The sequence below is a fragment of the Aristolochia californica genome, unplaced genomic scaffold (genome assembly GCF_029961685.1).
Source record: "Aristolochia californica isolate CCGP_79_NKW_82.1479 unplaced genomic scaffold, dmAriCali1.0.hap1 SCAF_3, whole genome shotgun sequence".
Lineage (NCBI taxonomy): Eukaryota > Viridiplantae > Streptophyta > Magnoliopsida > Piperales > Aristolochiaceae > Aristolochia > Aristolochia californica.
The window spans coordinates 14,886,216-14,900,860 of NW_027181992.1; the positions used below are offsets into that span (position 1 = coordinate 14,886,216).

The 14,645-nt window shown below is 38.4% G+C and overlaps 2 protein-coding genes across 3 annotated transcripts; one reads left to right on the top strand and one right to left on the bottom strand.

Annotated features, from left to right (window-relative positions):
• The first annotated feature begins 1,432 nt into the window (after nt 1-1,432).
• On the top strand, nt 1,433-12,275 carry LOC137958912 (homeobox protein LUMINIDEPENDENS-like). 2 transcript variants are annotated; one of them, XM_068806119.1, is made up of 13 exons: nt 1,433-1,880; nt 2,317-2,344; nt 3,090-3,220; nt 3,920-4,398; nt 4,493-4,586; nt 4,680-4,773; nt 5,849-5,978; nt 6,055-6,106; nt 6,191-6,231; nt 6,345-6,433; nt 7,669-8,358; nt 9,919-10,502; nt 10,704-12,275. In XM_068806119.1, exons 1-13 carry the CDS (start codon nt 1,695-1,697, stop codon nt 11,580-11,582), a joined length of 3,477 nt encoding a protein of 1,158 aa, XP_068662220.1. In that variant the 5' UTR covers nt 1,433-1,694; the 3' UTR covers nt 11,583-12,275. The 2 variants fall into 2 exon arrangements, with proteins under 2 accessions (XP_068662220.1, XP_068662221.1); XM_068806120.1 differs by having other exon boundaries at nt 6,194-6,231.
• Nucleotides 12,276-12,302: 27 nt separating this feature from the next.
• On the bottom strand, nt 12,303-13,491 carry LOC137958913 (psbP domain-containing protein 7, chloroplastic). The gene is made up of 3 exons (XM_068806121.1): nt 13,146-13,491; nt 12,824-13,049; nt 12,303-12,732 (listed from the first exon to the last, which is right to left on the bottom strand). Exons 1-3 carry the CDS (start codon nt 13,468-13,470, stop codon nt 12,420-12,422), a joined length of 864 nt encoding a protein of 287 aa, XP_068662222.1. The 5' UTR covers nt 13,471-13,491; the 3' UTR covers nt 12,303-12,419.
• Between the last annotated feature and the right edge of the window lie 1,154 nt (nt 13,492-14,645).

The following is a 14,645-nucleotide window of genomic DNA, read 5'->3' on the forward strand; positions in this document are numbered from 1 at the left end:
ATAAAGCATATTAACATTTTTGCCGAGCTTAACTGCAAGGATGGGTTGATACAAAAAGTCATAAATGGTGTTAGAACCTAAAGTAGATTTGTAAGGGCAAGCAACTAATTAATTTGTTTGGACTTGTAAAAGATGGTTGAGAAATTGTCTTCTAAGTAGTTATAATTTTATTTTATTTTTAAAGTAATATTAGGTACTGAAACTCCTTGAGATTGGAGCTGAATTTTTTGGATGATCATCTCTTCTCATCTATTCTCTAAGGCTTTATTTCCTTATATGCTTAGCACCGTATTGACAAAGAGATTGCCTCCTTTTAAAGGTAAGTCTTCTCCAAGAGTAATAAGAAGACAACTGTTCAAGTTTCATTTGCATGCTCTTTGATTTTTTGTAAAGGTTTTGATGGATATCTTTGAAGTAGAAGTTTTTGCATATCAGATTCTCTCGCTGAAGAAAGTACCAGTAGTCAACACCTTGTAGGGCATGGCTTGCCTCTCTACTTTATTTCTGTCTTGGAGGGTTTCTTAATCTCATCTCTCTCTTTTTGTTTTCATATCCTCATCAACATACAAAAAAAAAAAAAAAAAAAAAAAAAACTACGGTGGCAAATTTCATAGATGGCAACATGCATAGTGCCAATGGCCTAAAGGGCAAAAGAGAGGTTTGCATGGAACTATTAATGTTGAATTTTTCTTTGTTGTTAAGATTTTTTTTTATATTTTTAATTTGTATTTTTTTTTTGTAGAATTAAAAATGTCAACACCTCCTCCTCAATTGACATCAATAATTAACACCAGTTCTAATATGGCCATAGATAATGACTCAACTCTACAAAAATCATATCCCTCTAGAATTATTAATGTAACAGAAATGAGCCTAGATGAAGGTACCCTAAGTGCGGATGAAGGTGACTCTATCTATAGTATTTGACATATATTTTTTGAAAAGTTTAAACTGTTTGTTGGAGCTCGAACTTGAGACATATATTTTTTAAAAAGTTTTAAATGTATATTGGAGTTCGAACTCGAACTCAATTGCAATTATTAGGCTCGAACTCGAGAATAATTTTAGGCTCAAGGCTGGGTTTGATCTCAAGTTTGATCTCAAGTTTGAAATATTAAAGTCAAGCTTGACTCGAACATAGGAAAATTCGGGTTGGGTTCGGTTCGATGCCACCCCTAGTTATTGCCGTAACCGTTTACTTATTGCCGTAACCTTTATGGGCTCGAAATGTTACCTGCGACAACCCCATGCACGGCCCGAGACGTAACCTGTATAAGCCAATACGTATTGGATTTTGGGCAAACCAGATACTTATCGGATTTCGATTTGGGGCAACCCAGTTTACAAGTACATATATGTATTTACGGGTTAGGGACGTTTTATTGATTCTACAATTAATGTTAATGCCCATAGATCGCGGCCATGCGCTTTCTCCTCTCCCACCGCAGTTCTCATCTCTCGCGGCAATCTCCTCTCGCAATAATTCCTTGTATCTTTTTCCTTTTCTCAGTGGCGCTTCCTTGGTTGATGATTTTATTATACAGAAACCAATTCTATTCTTGATTTAAATTTACTGTTTCTATCCTTCTCATGCTAGGGTTCATTCTTCCGATCAGGGGAATAACCCTAATGCTCGAAGTCTCTTATTTCGTCGACGATTTGGACTTGTCCAGATTTCGTGTTTCTGACCAATTATGAATATTCCAATGGAAAATTCTACGGCTTCACCTATGGAGCTGGATATAGGGCATACGGTGGAGTCTTTTCAGCAGTTTTTGGAGTCTCAAAAGGACTTGTTTCACAGCCAGATCGATCAGCTTGAGAAGATCGTTGTTACACAATGCAAACTCACTGGTGTCAATCCTCTGTCGCAAGAGATGGTATGATTTTCCATTTATTTTGCAAATTAGAATTATGAACCAATAAAAGAACAATGAAAATGATTTCAGAACTAAGTAGTATTTCCATGTTCTTTTTACTTGCCTAAGTTTTTTCGCAGATGCCTATGGCAAAGTTTGACTCTTCTGGTTCTTTCCCTACCACTACAATTATACATTGTAATATTTACTGTTTGCTGTGGAAACCGTATAACTACTTGTGGGTTCTTTAGAGAATACAAGTCTCATCTTAAAACTGAAAACTGGAAGTGCAGGCTTCCATTTCTTTGCTTGCTTCCTGAATGTAATTTGTTCAATTACTTACCAAGTACCCATTCCCCTTTCTGACTCTTTGTTTTTATTGAATGTTTTTCGCTTGGTATTTGTAAGTCCATTTTCAAATGAGCTTTAAACATTCTTCTTTTTATTTTTTGTGCAGGCGGCTGGTGCACTTTCAATCAAAATTGGTACGTCAATTAGTTGAATGACATGCGTAACATTCGGTCAACTGCTTAAGGCTTTATGCATATATTTATATCTTTAAGTAAATTGTATAGGCTGCATTAGATGGCATTTACGGTCTGTTTAGGGTAGTGTATGTTTTTGATTGCTTCCTAATTGAAAGTGGTAATCCTTAATTTTTGTAGCCATTTTTTTTTCTCATTTACTTCTAATTGCATGTGACCTACTCTCTTCAACCACATTTCTTTGCCCATCCTTTAAATCATCTGAAAATTTTAAAAATAAAAAAAGTGATGAGATGCTTCCATAGTATTTGACTTTTTTTGGTATGAACTCATGGAACTTTAAAAAATATGACTTTTTTAAATTTAAACAATTTCTTCTACTTTAAAAAATTGATTAATTACTCAAAGTTTTATTCATCATGTTGCTACATGTATTGGCAAAGTCTTAGAGTTTTGTTTGGATTATTTTGGAAGCTGGTTTTTAATCTTTAAAACTATAATTTCGAAGCAATTTTTAATTTTCCCATGTATCTGTCTGCTGTATCAATTTACAAGGACAGAAGAAAAAGGAGTTGAAAGTCAAGTTGGTTTTAGGAGTAGAAAAAGTATTTTCGAGGAAGGACAGAAGTAACTCTTAAAAAATTCGTCAAATTTAATGCACAAAATAAATTGCTGACCAATTGCTTCTGACCCAATTGCTGTGCTTGATATCTCACAACATTTTTAATTTCTTTCATTTATGCAGGAAAAAGACCAAGGGATTTACTGAACCCTAAGGCTGTAAAATATATGCAGTCAGTGTTCTCTATAAAAGATACCATTAGCAAGAAGGAAACTCGCGAGATCAGTGCTCTTTGTGGCGTTACTGTTACTCAGGTTGTTCTCTTTATTATAAGTGGTTTTCTGTGATCGAACTTTTGTTATTCTCTTTGTTTGTCGCTTCATTTCTGTATTTTTCAATATCAAAACAGACTGACTGCTTTGGTCCGATGTGCTTTGATCTCGTCTGTGTTCATGTCTCTAACTCTTAATGGAGTCACTGACACAAAGGAAATGTCTGATTTGTAGGAAAACTTCTCTCAAGTGGCTGTTAGTTAAACACTTGAGTGGAATAGATTTAGTGATATAAGGCATAAACATGTCATTGTAGGAAATCATTAAACAGTCCTGAGCTTTCATCATGTCTATGTAGGGCTAGGAGTGGAATGGACTGATTGACTACTGTTGTGGGCAACTTAAGCTTGATACAGAAGTTAGTTGTATCTCTTTGCATTATATGCTACTTTTGTGTCTGAAATTTTGTGGACTACCCCGTCTGGATGCAGATACAATAAAAAAATCAGATTAAAGAGTGGTGCTGCTCCAGTTGATTTGTTTCTCTGCCTATAGCCTGTTGCATTTTCAATGGAATGCATTATAGTTCTTGTTGTAGTATTATGTTGAGAGTTCACTTTATATTTGTTGAATATGTCCAATGTTTTGCCATACTGGTTTTGTTATTTGTAGAAAATTTTTACATAAGTTTCAAATCAGACGAAGAAAAAATCAAGCTTATCTCTGTATGACAATGCACAGGTTAGAGAATTCTTTGCTGGTCAGCGTTCGAGAGTGAGAAAAGTTGTCAGGTTATCTCGTGAAAAGGCAATTAGGTTTAGTGCATGTAAAACATCTGATGATGGTTCTTGTGTTAAATCCGAATCTGATGTGCCTGTTAGCCATGAAACTTCCTCGAACTCAGATCAACAGAATGTTAAAGAGGAGGAGACTTCCTTGAACCCAGACCACAAGATTATTAAAGATGCAGAGACTTTCTTGAACTTAGAACACAAGAATGTTAAAGATGCAGAGACTTTCTTGAACTCAGAACACAAGAATGTTAAAGATGCAGAGACTTGCTCTACATCACAAGAAGAAACTATCCCTGGTCTTGACTCGTCTGAAAATTTTTTTGTGGAAAACATTTTCAATTTGATGAGAAAAGAAGATACATTCTCTGGGCAGGTCAAACTGTTGCAGTCGATTCTGCGGATACACAATTCAGCAGTATTAAATTGGTAGAATAACATACTTTCTTTCAATTTTTGGACTTTCTTCTCATTGCTGTCATATCTTATCTGCTTGTGGACTTTCTGTTCTTTTTTTTTCCAGGTTTTTAACTAAGGGAGGCATGATGATTCTAGCAAAGTGGTTGAGTGAGGCTGCACTTGAAGAACAAACAACTGTTCTTTTGGTGATTTTGAAGGTTAGTTGTTTTTACCTGTATTTTTGGTCAATATTCATCCACTTTGTAATTTGTCATGATTTAAACTTATCATCAAGCCAATTACATAAACAGGTTCTTTGCCGACTTCCATTACACAAAGCTTTACCTGCACAAATGTCAGCTATATTGCAAACTGTTAACAGGTTGCGATTTTACCGAACATCAGGTGTGCTTTCATCTTTATTATTTGCTTTCTTTGGTTGTTCTTGTTTGATGTGCTATATCATATTTTTTGAGGACTAGTCCTCGTACTTCTCATTTTTTTCATGCTACCTCTTTTTTTCTTTTGGTTCATTGTAGTTTGTAATGTATATTAACTGGATTTGAGTGAGCATCAAACTAATAAGAATCATGTTAATAGCCATATTTCTCCACTATGTGTTGTGTATCATAAAGCTTATATTACGCAGATCACCAATATGCATCTCTTGCTCATATGAAAGTTTTCCAGGGATGAATCATTTCGTCTTGCTAAGCTTAGAATGGTACATAATATGTACTGTTGAGTTTCTTTATTTAGTACAGTGATTGATGTATCTGTGGTTTGTCTTAGAAAGAAAAATACATCTGGGAGTTGTATTTGTTATCATGAGGTGGTGACCTGTTGATTTACTCTTTTCACTTTGTGCTTCAAATTTTTTGTGTTCATATTTTTGCTTTTCTATATACTATCTGAAACTATTCTTAATTACCTTATATGTAGCATTTTTGGTTCTTTCTTGGGGTGCGGATTTAATCTCACATGAGGTTGGTGAACTGAGATCTTGTCTACTTACTCATTTAGTGAGTTCCACAAGCTGTTTGATGATCTATGAACCCTAATAATAAAAATAAATGCATCAGTGTCACCCCATTCTGAATCTCATCATTTGGAGATCAAGCAGATTAGCAAGAAGAAAGTTGGGGCCGTATATTATTGCTTCTATGTGTATGGTTGGTCCTACATTTGCATGCTAGTTCATTTGCTCTGGCTTGACCGGAGAACTTCTGAAAGTCGGCTTGTGTCTGTTTAGTATCTCGTTTTGTAATTATACCATAGCCAACTCTGGAATAAGTACTGACACTTTCATTGTTTCCTTGTATTTACTCTAGTTTTCATCTTCTGTTGGGTTAGTACCTTTTAAAAAACAGAAAGATCTGAAGCAAGCTGATATAATTGCAAACTAAAAGATCTACGTTGTTATTTTCCATTTCCAACTCTCATAGCCCTTTGAAACTCATTTATCTGATTTGAAGATCAGACATATCAAACAGGGCCAAAGTTTTGTTGTCAAGATGGAGCAAACTGTTTGTGAGAAGCCAAGCTCTGAAGAAACTGTCTCCTGCTAATGCTCGTAGTGATGCTCAGAAGGAAATGATACACAACCAGAGGCATGACTACTTTGTAAAAATTATACTTATGTTTCATTTTCAAGTTCAAAATGATGTTGAGTCTCTTTCTTTGCAGGATTAGTGAAATCCTCGGTGACAACTCATGGCAATCAAAACTTGAGATTCCTGTAGGTTTCATTATAATTCAAGTGTGTTTTTTCTCCCCGTAAATTTGTTGAATTGGTCAGGCCTCATTCTTAATTGTTTTGTAGGAGCTCTTCTCTCTTAATGAAAATTTCTCCAAAAGTTGCAGGTATTGTTACCTTGTTTGGCAGATGGTTTTACTGTTGTTTCTAGGTGTCACATTTCATATATTTTTCTTTTATTGTAATAAGAGAAAACATATTTTTGTCTTTTCTGCTTCAGGAAACTGGAAAATGCTGGAGCAGTGAAATTACTTCCACCACCATCCTGTGATTCAAATAAAAAATCATCTCGAAACATCACTTCCTCTAGTATCCTTTGTCAGTTATGGGTTGTAGTCTCTCTCCCTTTCTCTCTTTCTCATTCTCTTTCTCTCTCTACTTGTTATGATGATTTTAATCAAGGAACAGCAAGGAATGCAAATTGCTTGGGTAATAGATTGCAGCAAATTCAAAGATATGGCACTTGCTGACTTTTCAACTGCTAAAACTTTTGTGGAATATTTAAAGAATGCATTGATATTGATCTATCATATAACTTGAAGCTACCTTCATAAATAAAGGGTTTTTTTAAAGTTACCTTCAGAAATTTAAGGTTTTTAAAGTTACCTCGAGAAATAAAGGGTTTTTAAAGTTACCTTTCGATTTTCTCATTTTTTTTAAAACTAATTTAAAAAAAATTTCTCAAAAAAAATTATCTTTCGAAATAAAGGGGTTTAATTGAGAAATTCATTGGTACTTAACTGGTATCAACATTGAAAAACACAACTCTGTTTGGGCAACTTGTCTTTTTACACAATTTGAACTTTAAAAAATATTGAAGAGAACATATAATGGATTACTATTCTTATGCTGAACCCTTGGGATTGTATTGAAACAGATACAGAACATATAATGGATTAATATTCTTATGCTGAACCCTTGGGGATTGTATTGAAACAGATACAGTGCTGGCAGATCTCTGCAATGCTTGTCTAGAAAATGTTAAACCCTTACGGTCAAGCTTTTTCAACTTGTATAAGCTTTCATTTTGGTTTCTTATAGTTCTTGCCTATTCCTGTAGGAATAGATAATTCCATTACCTTACCATTCAATTTGTTGGTTACATGCTCACAAAGGAGTCAGACTTATTAATCATAGTTCTTGGTCAGCTGATATTTCGGGAGCCTTTATCTAATAGTTTGCAACTCAGATGGACATGCTCCATTCTTGCTTCTTGTTTGTATCAAAAGCTGGATAATGGAACGTGGTGTTATTACAAATCAAGATGATTTTTATTTATTTTTTGAAATGAACAAAAAGACTTTTAACTATTTATATGTACACGTATTTATCCCAACTTGTTATAATTATCATTACTCTGCCATCTTCATATCAGTGATTTAATTTTCCAACTGTTGGTAATATAAGGGCTTAAGTTTGTGCTCTTTATTGTTTGGGAGTGGTGTTGGTTGCTGAGCCTTGATTGGTATGTATTTACTTAAACCTTGTTTAAAAAAAAAATTAGTTGAAAGTGGGTCCATGTACATTTCCTTAGCGGAATACAGATAATAAAGAACGGAGAAAAGTTCAGCTGGTGGAACAGCCAAGTCGTAATGTGGCTAGAAGTGGGTCAGTTGCAAAAATGGCATCTGTAAAGCACAGCCGCCCCATGTCTGCTGATGACATCCAGAAAGCAAAGATGCGTGCTATTTTCATGCAGAGCAAATATGCGTTGCGTGGCGAATCTTCCACACATAATAACCAACAGAAAACTGAAACTTCAAAAATATCTTCTGATATATCTGAATGCCAAAAAAATTGTTCTTCAATAACCAACAATAAATTAGGGGATGCTAAAACTTCAATGATGGAAAAACAGCAAGATCAGAAGCCTGCATCCGTCCTTATCTGTCAAACTTTACCTCCAACAGAATATATAACTGATCCTCAATCAAGTCTTGCCCTTCAGCATGCTGATTTGCAGTCAAATGCTTGTCAAAATGATAATGTATTACAGCCATCATGTGCTGAAAATATAGACTTGAAGCCGAGTGTGGCCCCACAAGAACATGATTTTGAACCAACTGTGACCCTTGAGGGACCTGATTTAAAGCTAAAATCAGTCCTGCAGGAACCTAACTCCAAATCATGCATGGCTTGTGAGGTATCTGATTTAATGCTGCATTCAGGACTTGAGGAGAAACTACTATGGGAGAGGTTGAAGAAAGTTCAAATTCCATGGCATATGCCACCAGGTACATTTGATTGATACTTTTTGATCAGTTCAATACTTCTGGTTTCTAAAAGTTGTTGCGAGCAAAAAAAAAAAAATAGTCACTTTCAAAAGAATATTACATATACAATTATAATTGTGATGGAGGTTTGTGGTGGTGCAGTATCTTGTGTAGTATCAATTGCGTCTCTATGATACTGATGAAGCAAGTGCTGCCTGCTGTTGTGGCTACTTTGTTGCCAAAACAGCAGCAAATGGGTGTTGTTGATTGCTTAAGAAAAAATTAATGGAAAATCAAACCATGAGATATGAAGCCTTCCCATGATTGTGGGTTGATCATTAAAAAATTCCGAATTTCCAGATCATCACATTTTATGGGAGGGATGAGTCATAAGCATTGAGATAATCTTATTTTGTATCACATAGCATGTCTTTCACTTAGGTGATAATAGCCAACAAATATCTTGGACTTCTGGGCCAAATTTAAACGATATTTTTTTGTGCCATCATTTGCAACAATTCAAATCTTGGTTGTTTTATTTCCTTATCCAGGATGCTAATGATACTATTGTCTTATGGCAATCACCTGGCAAAATTTTGTATCTTAGCTCATTTTAATATCCAATGAACTGTATTGAGGATTGGATCTTTTGCGCATGCCATTTGAGAGAATTTCTAGTGTGAGGTTTGGTTTCAAGTCTCACTGGGAGATATGGGGTGCAGTCTGGGTGTGTAATTAATATTTTAAAAAAATCTATCCAACTCTGCCCATTTTTACAAGTCTGAGGCTATAATTTGATGCTACAAATTGCTCTCAAGTGATTATTACCCACCATACACACGAAATTCAGCTTTTGCTGGGAATGATCATATATGTAGCCGGAGTAATGATTCTGCTATTGTTGTATGAAATGGATGAAATAGAATCCTTCAAACTAAAAATGGATGAATTTTGCATGTGAAATTTCATCTGAGAAGATTTCTGATATTGAGTGCTTGGTTCGATGTTTTATGATTTCTCCTTCAACCTAATACTTGTTTTTCTTTCGAGTGGATCTCATTCAACATTGATTTGAGAAATCGTTGGAGGCGTTGAAACCTAGTTGGACCTGCCATCGTGGGCATAAAAGAAATAATCGAAGGAAACTTTATGAGTCAGTAACAAACAGTAATTAGTTTCTTGTGAGACACAGTTATAATGGTGGCAGCGTGCTTAAAAAGCTGTGGTAGTTTAAGCAAATTGTGGTTTTCTTGTGTTTTATGGCATGTTATTGACTGATTTGGACAAGACTCCACAATATGAGCTTTCCTTTCATTTCACTATCAGAACAAAAGTCTTAACCGGTGATGCTGAAAATGATGTCCTTTGTAAATCTTTCAAAGTGCAGAAAGTGTTCACTGAGTAGGCTTACTATCAGAACAAAAGTCTAACCGGTGATGCTGAAAATTATGTCCTTAGTAAATCTTTCAAAGTGCAGAAAGTGTTCACTGAGTAGGCTTACAAGGGATATCTGCTTTTGTATGTTGCTGTGTTATAATGCTATTTGTTGACATTCGGTATTTTTTGGCCTATTATATGCAGAGATAAGAGTGAGTTCTCAGTGGAGCTTGGGTGCGGGAGAGAATAGCAAGGAAATTGAAGTCCAAACAGAAAGAATCCGGCGAGAGAAAGAGACCGTTTATCAGAGCAACCAAGACATCCCATCTGACCCGAAAGAACCCTGGGACGTTGAGATGGACTACGATGATAGTTTGACGCCAGAAATCCCAACCGAGCAGCCTCCTGATGGCCAATCTGAGGCTTCACCTGAGGCCCCATCTACAGATGCCACATCAGATGTCACATCAGCAACTGCAGAAAATAGCAAAACCCCTGAACCTGACCTTGAATTGCTCGCTGTGCTTCTGAAGAACCCAGATTTAGTTTTTGCATTAACTTCAAGTCAAGGAAGTAGTATCTCCAATGGACAGATAGTTCAAGTGCTTGATATGCTTAAGGCTAGTGGACTATCAGGATCTGTAAATGGGTTGGCTGTGAATGGAGCAGAACAGCAGAAGTCTATTTTATCTCAAAATCCAGTTTCACCCTCACCTCCAACGCCATTATCGCTTCCCTCTCCAACGCCTGCTTCTCTCCCGTCGCCTACTCCTGACCCTTCTTCGAGGGTGGGTTTAGCTTTTTTTTTTTTTTTTTTATTATTATTATTTTTTTAATCTTTTCTTTTATATGAAATAGTTCATGGAGGTCGCATTGTGGGACCCACAAAGGACATGATCTGACTTTCACAATGATATAAGCTGGTAATGTGTGTTTCGCTTCACCGTGCGCGTGAATCTCTCTGATTAAGTGGCTATTAATTCTTGCAGTGGAGTTTCGATTCTGCAATGACGCTCAAAGTACCGGGGATGACGCGTATTTCTCAGCCAGTTGTAGCAGGCGCTTCTACGGCACTATCCCCAGTCCCTTCTTACGCAGCATCGATGCCTAACTTGGTGTCGCATCAAGCGCCGGTAAGTGTTGCTTCTGTTCCAGAAAGGTCCGTTTCGACCAGGTCTCTTCCCCCCCAGTCCTCTGTTTCAGCTCCTCCTTGGAAGGAAGTGCCACCTGAGGTTCCAAAGGTCTACCAAGAAGCAAGCATAGCCGCAAGGCCGTTGGCAACTGTGACTCAACTAACGCAAAATGCATCGTCGACATTACAGCAATTCCCCGCTCAACGGCTTGGAGCTGCAAACCATGGAAGACCTGGTAATACAGTGTTGGCGCCGGTATCCCTTGGCATGAACCATCCACCGATGGAAAGGCCCGTTACAACCTACTCGTTGCCTTCGACAGCGTCCACGGCGCCAAGGACGCAGCAAGCCTTCCCCGAGCTAATGCCTTATTCGCCCCAGTATACCCCATGGTCGAGAAACTATCCCCAGATAAGTACACAAGAGTCTCCGTCCGAACCTGGTCACAGTAGGGCCAATGGCTTCGCAAGTAATCGTGCTTCAAACGCTCATTTTGTGGCTAACCAAAGTAACTACAATGCATATCTAGCTGGTCCAAGCGAACCTGTATTTGAAACTTGGAGTCCAGAGAGGGCGATCCCACAAGCTCAACCTGACGGAAATTTCTCTACGCGAAGAAATTCTGGGTGGAGTAATGAAAGGACAGAGCGGTCGAGGCACAACAACAACCAGGCGCAACGATGGGGTAGCAGGACAGGCAATAAGAGGTGGCATGAACGGGGTCGGAGGTATTAGCTTGTAAGATGTGATCGCAGGGTGTTTGGATTAGAGATAGAGCTTGTATATAAGCAAAAGATTTTCTTTCATTTTATGGACATTTGGAGAAAAGATGGAGCTATTGGCCGGTGAAGCTGACGCTGGAGGGCAGTCGCAAGAGCTGCGGGAGAGAGGGCGGGAAAATGGACAGTTTGCCGTTATAGTGGAGAGGTGACTTGGTAGCAGAGAGGGCGGGAAAATGGACAGTTTGCCGTTATAGTGGAGAGGTGACTTGGTAGCAGAGAGGGCGGCGTGTAATTGTATGGAATTAGGCAGAGAGGTACGGGAATGATCTGTTGGACTTGTGTGAGTGGATGTGACGATTCGGAATTCCGAAGCTAATTGAATTGAAATGCTGCACAGAATTGAAATGACGACTCGGTGAAGCCGAGCTATTGCCGCCTCGGTCTGTTCACGGACCGGATCGTGGTCGAATTATTATTGTATGGACGATGTTGGTAACATAGGTCATGGGACAGACTCCCTCGACTGAGTCAGCCCGATTCAAACAATTCAACTCGGATTAGAACACCGTGGTTGTAAAATCGTGGGATGGCAATATATAACGTAATGCCATCTTGAGGTTGATAAGTAGGCCATATCGGATTCTTGTATCGGCATTAAAATCCGGTTGGTATCACCCAGTGTTCAATATTTATCACCTATTCTGAACGGAGTATTTTGGATGGATGAGGAGCATTTAAGCTGATCCAATCGAGTTAGGGTACTCTCACTCCGGCCAAATACATTTTGCTTGTCTGGTTTGTATTAATAAAAATACAAAATATTAAAATCCTATACATTTAATTATGCGTCCTACGCCGTAAGACGGAAAGAATCGGCAATTCTGTAGAATTGTTCTTTAACTTCCGGCCAAGCTGTTTCCGGCGCCTGGGAATTCAGAGTAAATAGCCGTCCACCTAGAGCTGTGCAGATCGCTACGTTATGTCGACGAAACGTAGGGCTTTCCACTTTGAATTCTAACCTGTAATACTTCACCTCTTTTGACGGATCGTCTCTCATCGTGGAATCTATCAAATACCCAGTCACTTCCGGCCGCCGGCCAGAACCTGTGATCGTTCGAACTACTGCTTCTCCCACTTCTTTCGGTCCGCCGAAGGCTTCGATTCTATTAACTCAAGAAACAAAAGCGGGTTTAGATTGCAGGAATAACATTGCGCCTCTCATGCAGAGAAACGAAACTTTGGCTTAAGACTCACGAGAAATCGAGAGGAACCGGGGAGACGATCACACTGACATTCAGCTCCCCATTAGTTCCCGGTGGACCAAATGCAACCACCGGCTCATTGAAATTCCGTTGGCGACGACGGTCTGATCTTGAATCATTCAGGGGTGGTGGGTCTAGAGATCTCTGCAGCTCGGCTTTCTTGGCCTCCCTATACAATAATCTCTGGTCTCCCACCCAGTTGGACGGATATATGAATTCTGCTCAAGTGTTACCATCTGGCACATTTAGGTCGTTTTTTCGCTATTTTACCGTTTACGACTACAACCCAAGAAAATGGGGTTGGGAAAACTTACCGAAACCTTCACTCGTTTCAAGACAACGACTGTAACCTCCAATTGGATAAAGAATGTCAAGTTTGAAACTACGGCCCGTGGCCGGTGAGAGACCGAGTAAAAAGCTCGTCACTCCGGCGAAATTGGCACCAACCGCTATAAGAGAAGCTGATCCAACTCCCGCAAGAAGCCGTCTGCGGAAGACGGCTGCGAGAGGAGCAAATTGCAGGGAAGGCGATTTTCCAATCTGGGTTGAGAAATCAGAGGGGGGTTCCTTTTGCTCGCGTGAAAACTGAGTGATTGAAACAGCTCGGCTGTAGGAATGGAAGCAGCGGAGTAATGCCATCCTCTTGCCCCGACCTCTTTCGTCAATGCTCTACGTCTTATCCGGTTCTAGTCGTAACAAAAAGGGCTTATAATGAAGATGGATTTCGTACCTGCACGGAGCTCTGGGCTATCGGCTATATCGGCTATATCGGCTATATCGGCTATCGGCTATGGCCCATCAAGTTGTTGCCAACGCAACGCTAGTATTACTAATCTTGAAATACATCAATATTAAGATGGAAAAACGGTATTCAGACTCACACACCAACTCCATGTTAAGATTCATTTTTGGTACAACTATTGAATTGGATTGAATAAAATTTTAGTTTCTACATTTTTTATCGTTCCTTTCGATATTCATTTTTTAGATTAATTTTATGATAAGAGAGAGATAATGAATTAAATATCATTCTCTTCCGACACGACCTCGCCGGGAACCGGCTTCAAGGAGAAAAAATGGTAGAGGATCGGAAGGGCACTTAGGAATGCCTCCCATCTAAAGAGATTAACTTATTTCCCTTCGGTTTAAGAGATAAATTTTTGTTTCAAATTGTATTTATCATTTTGGTTTAGGAAATCTCCGTTGATTGTATTTATCCCTTCGGATTAGGAAATTTTTTTGTAAATTGTGTATAAATACTTTTAAATCAATGCAAAGACGTGGTTCATTTCAATCTCTAATATGGTATTAGAGCAGAATGATTAATCCTCTGTATTCTTCTTCTTTTGAATTTATTTTGAAAGCATTTCCTTTGCCTCTCTGCCCGCAGAATACTTGCCATCTCTTCCTCTTCCCTTTCTCCCTTGTTTGATTGTCGTTTCACCCCATTGTTCGTCGTCGCCATCCCTCCTCTATTCTACATTGTCGTCATCATTCATTTGACTATGTTTCTTTTTAGAGATTAAAATTGGAAGACAAAGCTCTCACGTTAGAGAATTGAGGCGAAAATTCATACCACCCGAGTTTCAGTGTGCCTCCAACAACTCCAGTTGAGCCTCCAAAACGGTGCTAGCCATACTGCAACAGCTGCCCAGGCACTCAAGTGCAACCACCTCAAAGACGAAGCACATGAGTGCGTAAGTGAGCCACACGTGTGAAATGAAAAAAAAACTCACAATCGAAGACTGTCTACTCATTGTTTTTCACTTCTAGCTCATTGCCTATTTTACGCACGTCGATTCAGCCAGATCAAT

Excerpts from the sequence above, each read along its gene's own strand:
- LOC137958912 (XM_068806119.1), top strand. The coding sequence starts at position 1,695 with ATGAATATTCCAATGGAAAATTCTACGGCTTCACCTATGGAGCTGGAT. Across the intron at positions 4,774-5,848 it reads GCGATTTTACCGAACATCAG|ACATATCAAACAGGGCCAAA; the intron begins GTGTGCTTTCAT and ends TTTGAAGATCAG. Across the intron at positions 5,979-6,054 it reads GAAATGATACACAACCAGAG|GATTAGTGAAATCCTCGGTG; the intron begins GCATGACTACTT and ends CTTTCTTTGCAG.
- LOC137958913 (XM_068806121.1), bottom strand. The coding sequence starts at position 13,470 with ATGGCATTACTCCGCTGCTTCCATTCCTACAGCCGAGCTGTTTCAATC. Across the intron at positions 13,050-13,145 it reads TGAAACGAGTGAAGGTTTCG|AATTCATATATCCGTCCAAC; the intron begins GTAAGTTTTCCC and ends ACACTTGAGCAG. Across the intron at positions 12,733-12,823 it reads CCGGTTCCTCTCGATTTCTC|AATCGAAGCCTTCGGCGGAC; the intron begins GTGAGTCTTAAG and ends TTGAGTTAATAG.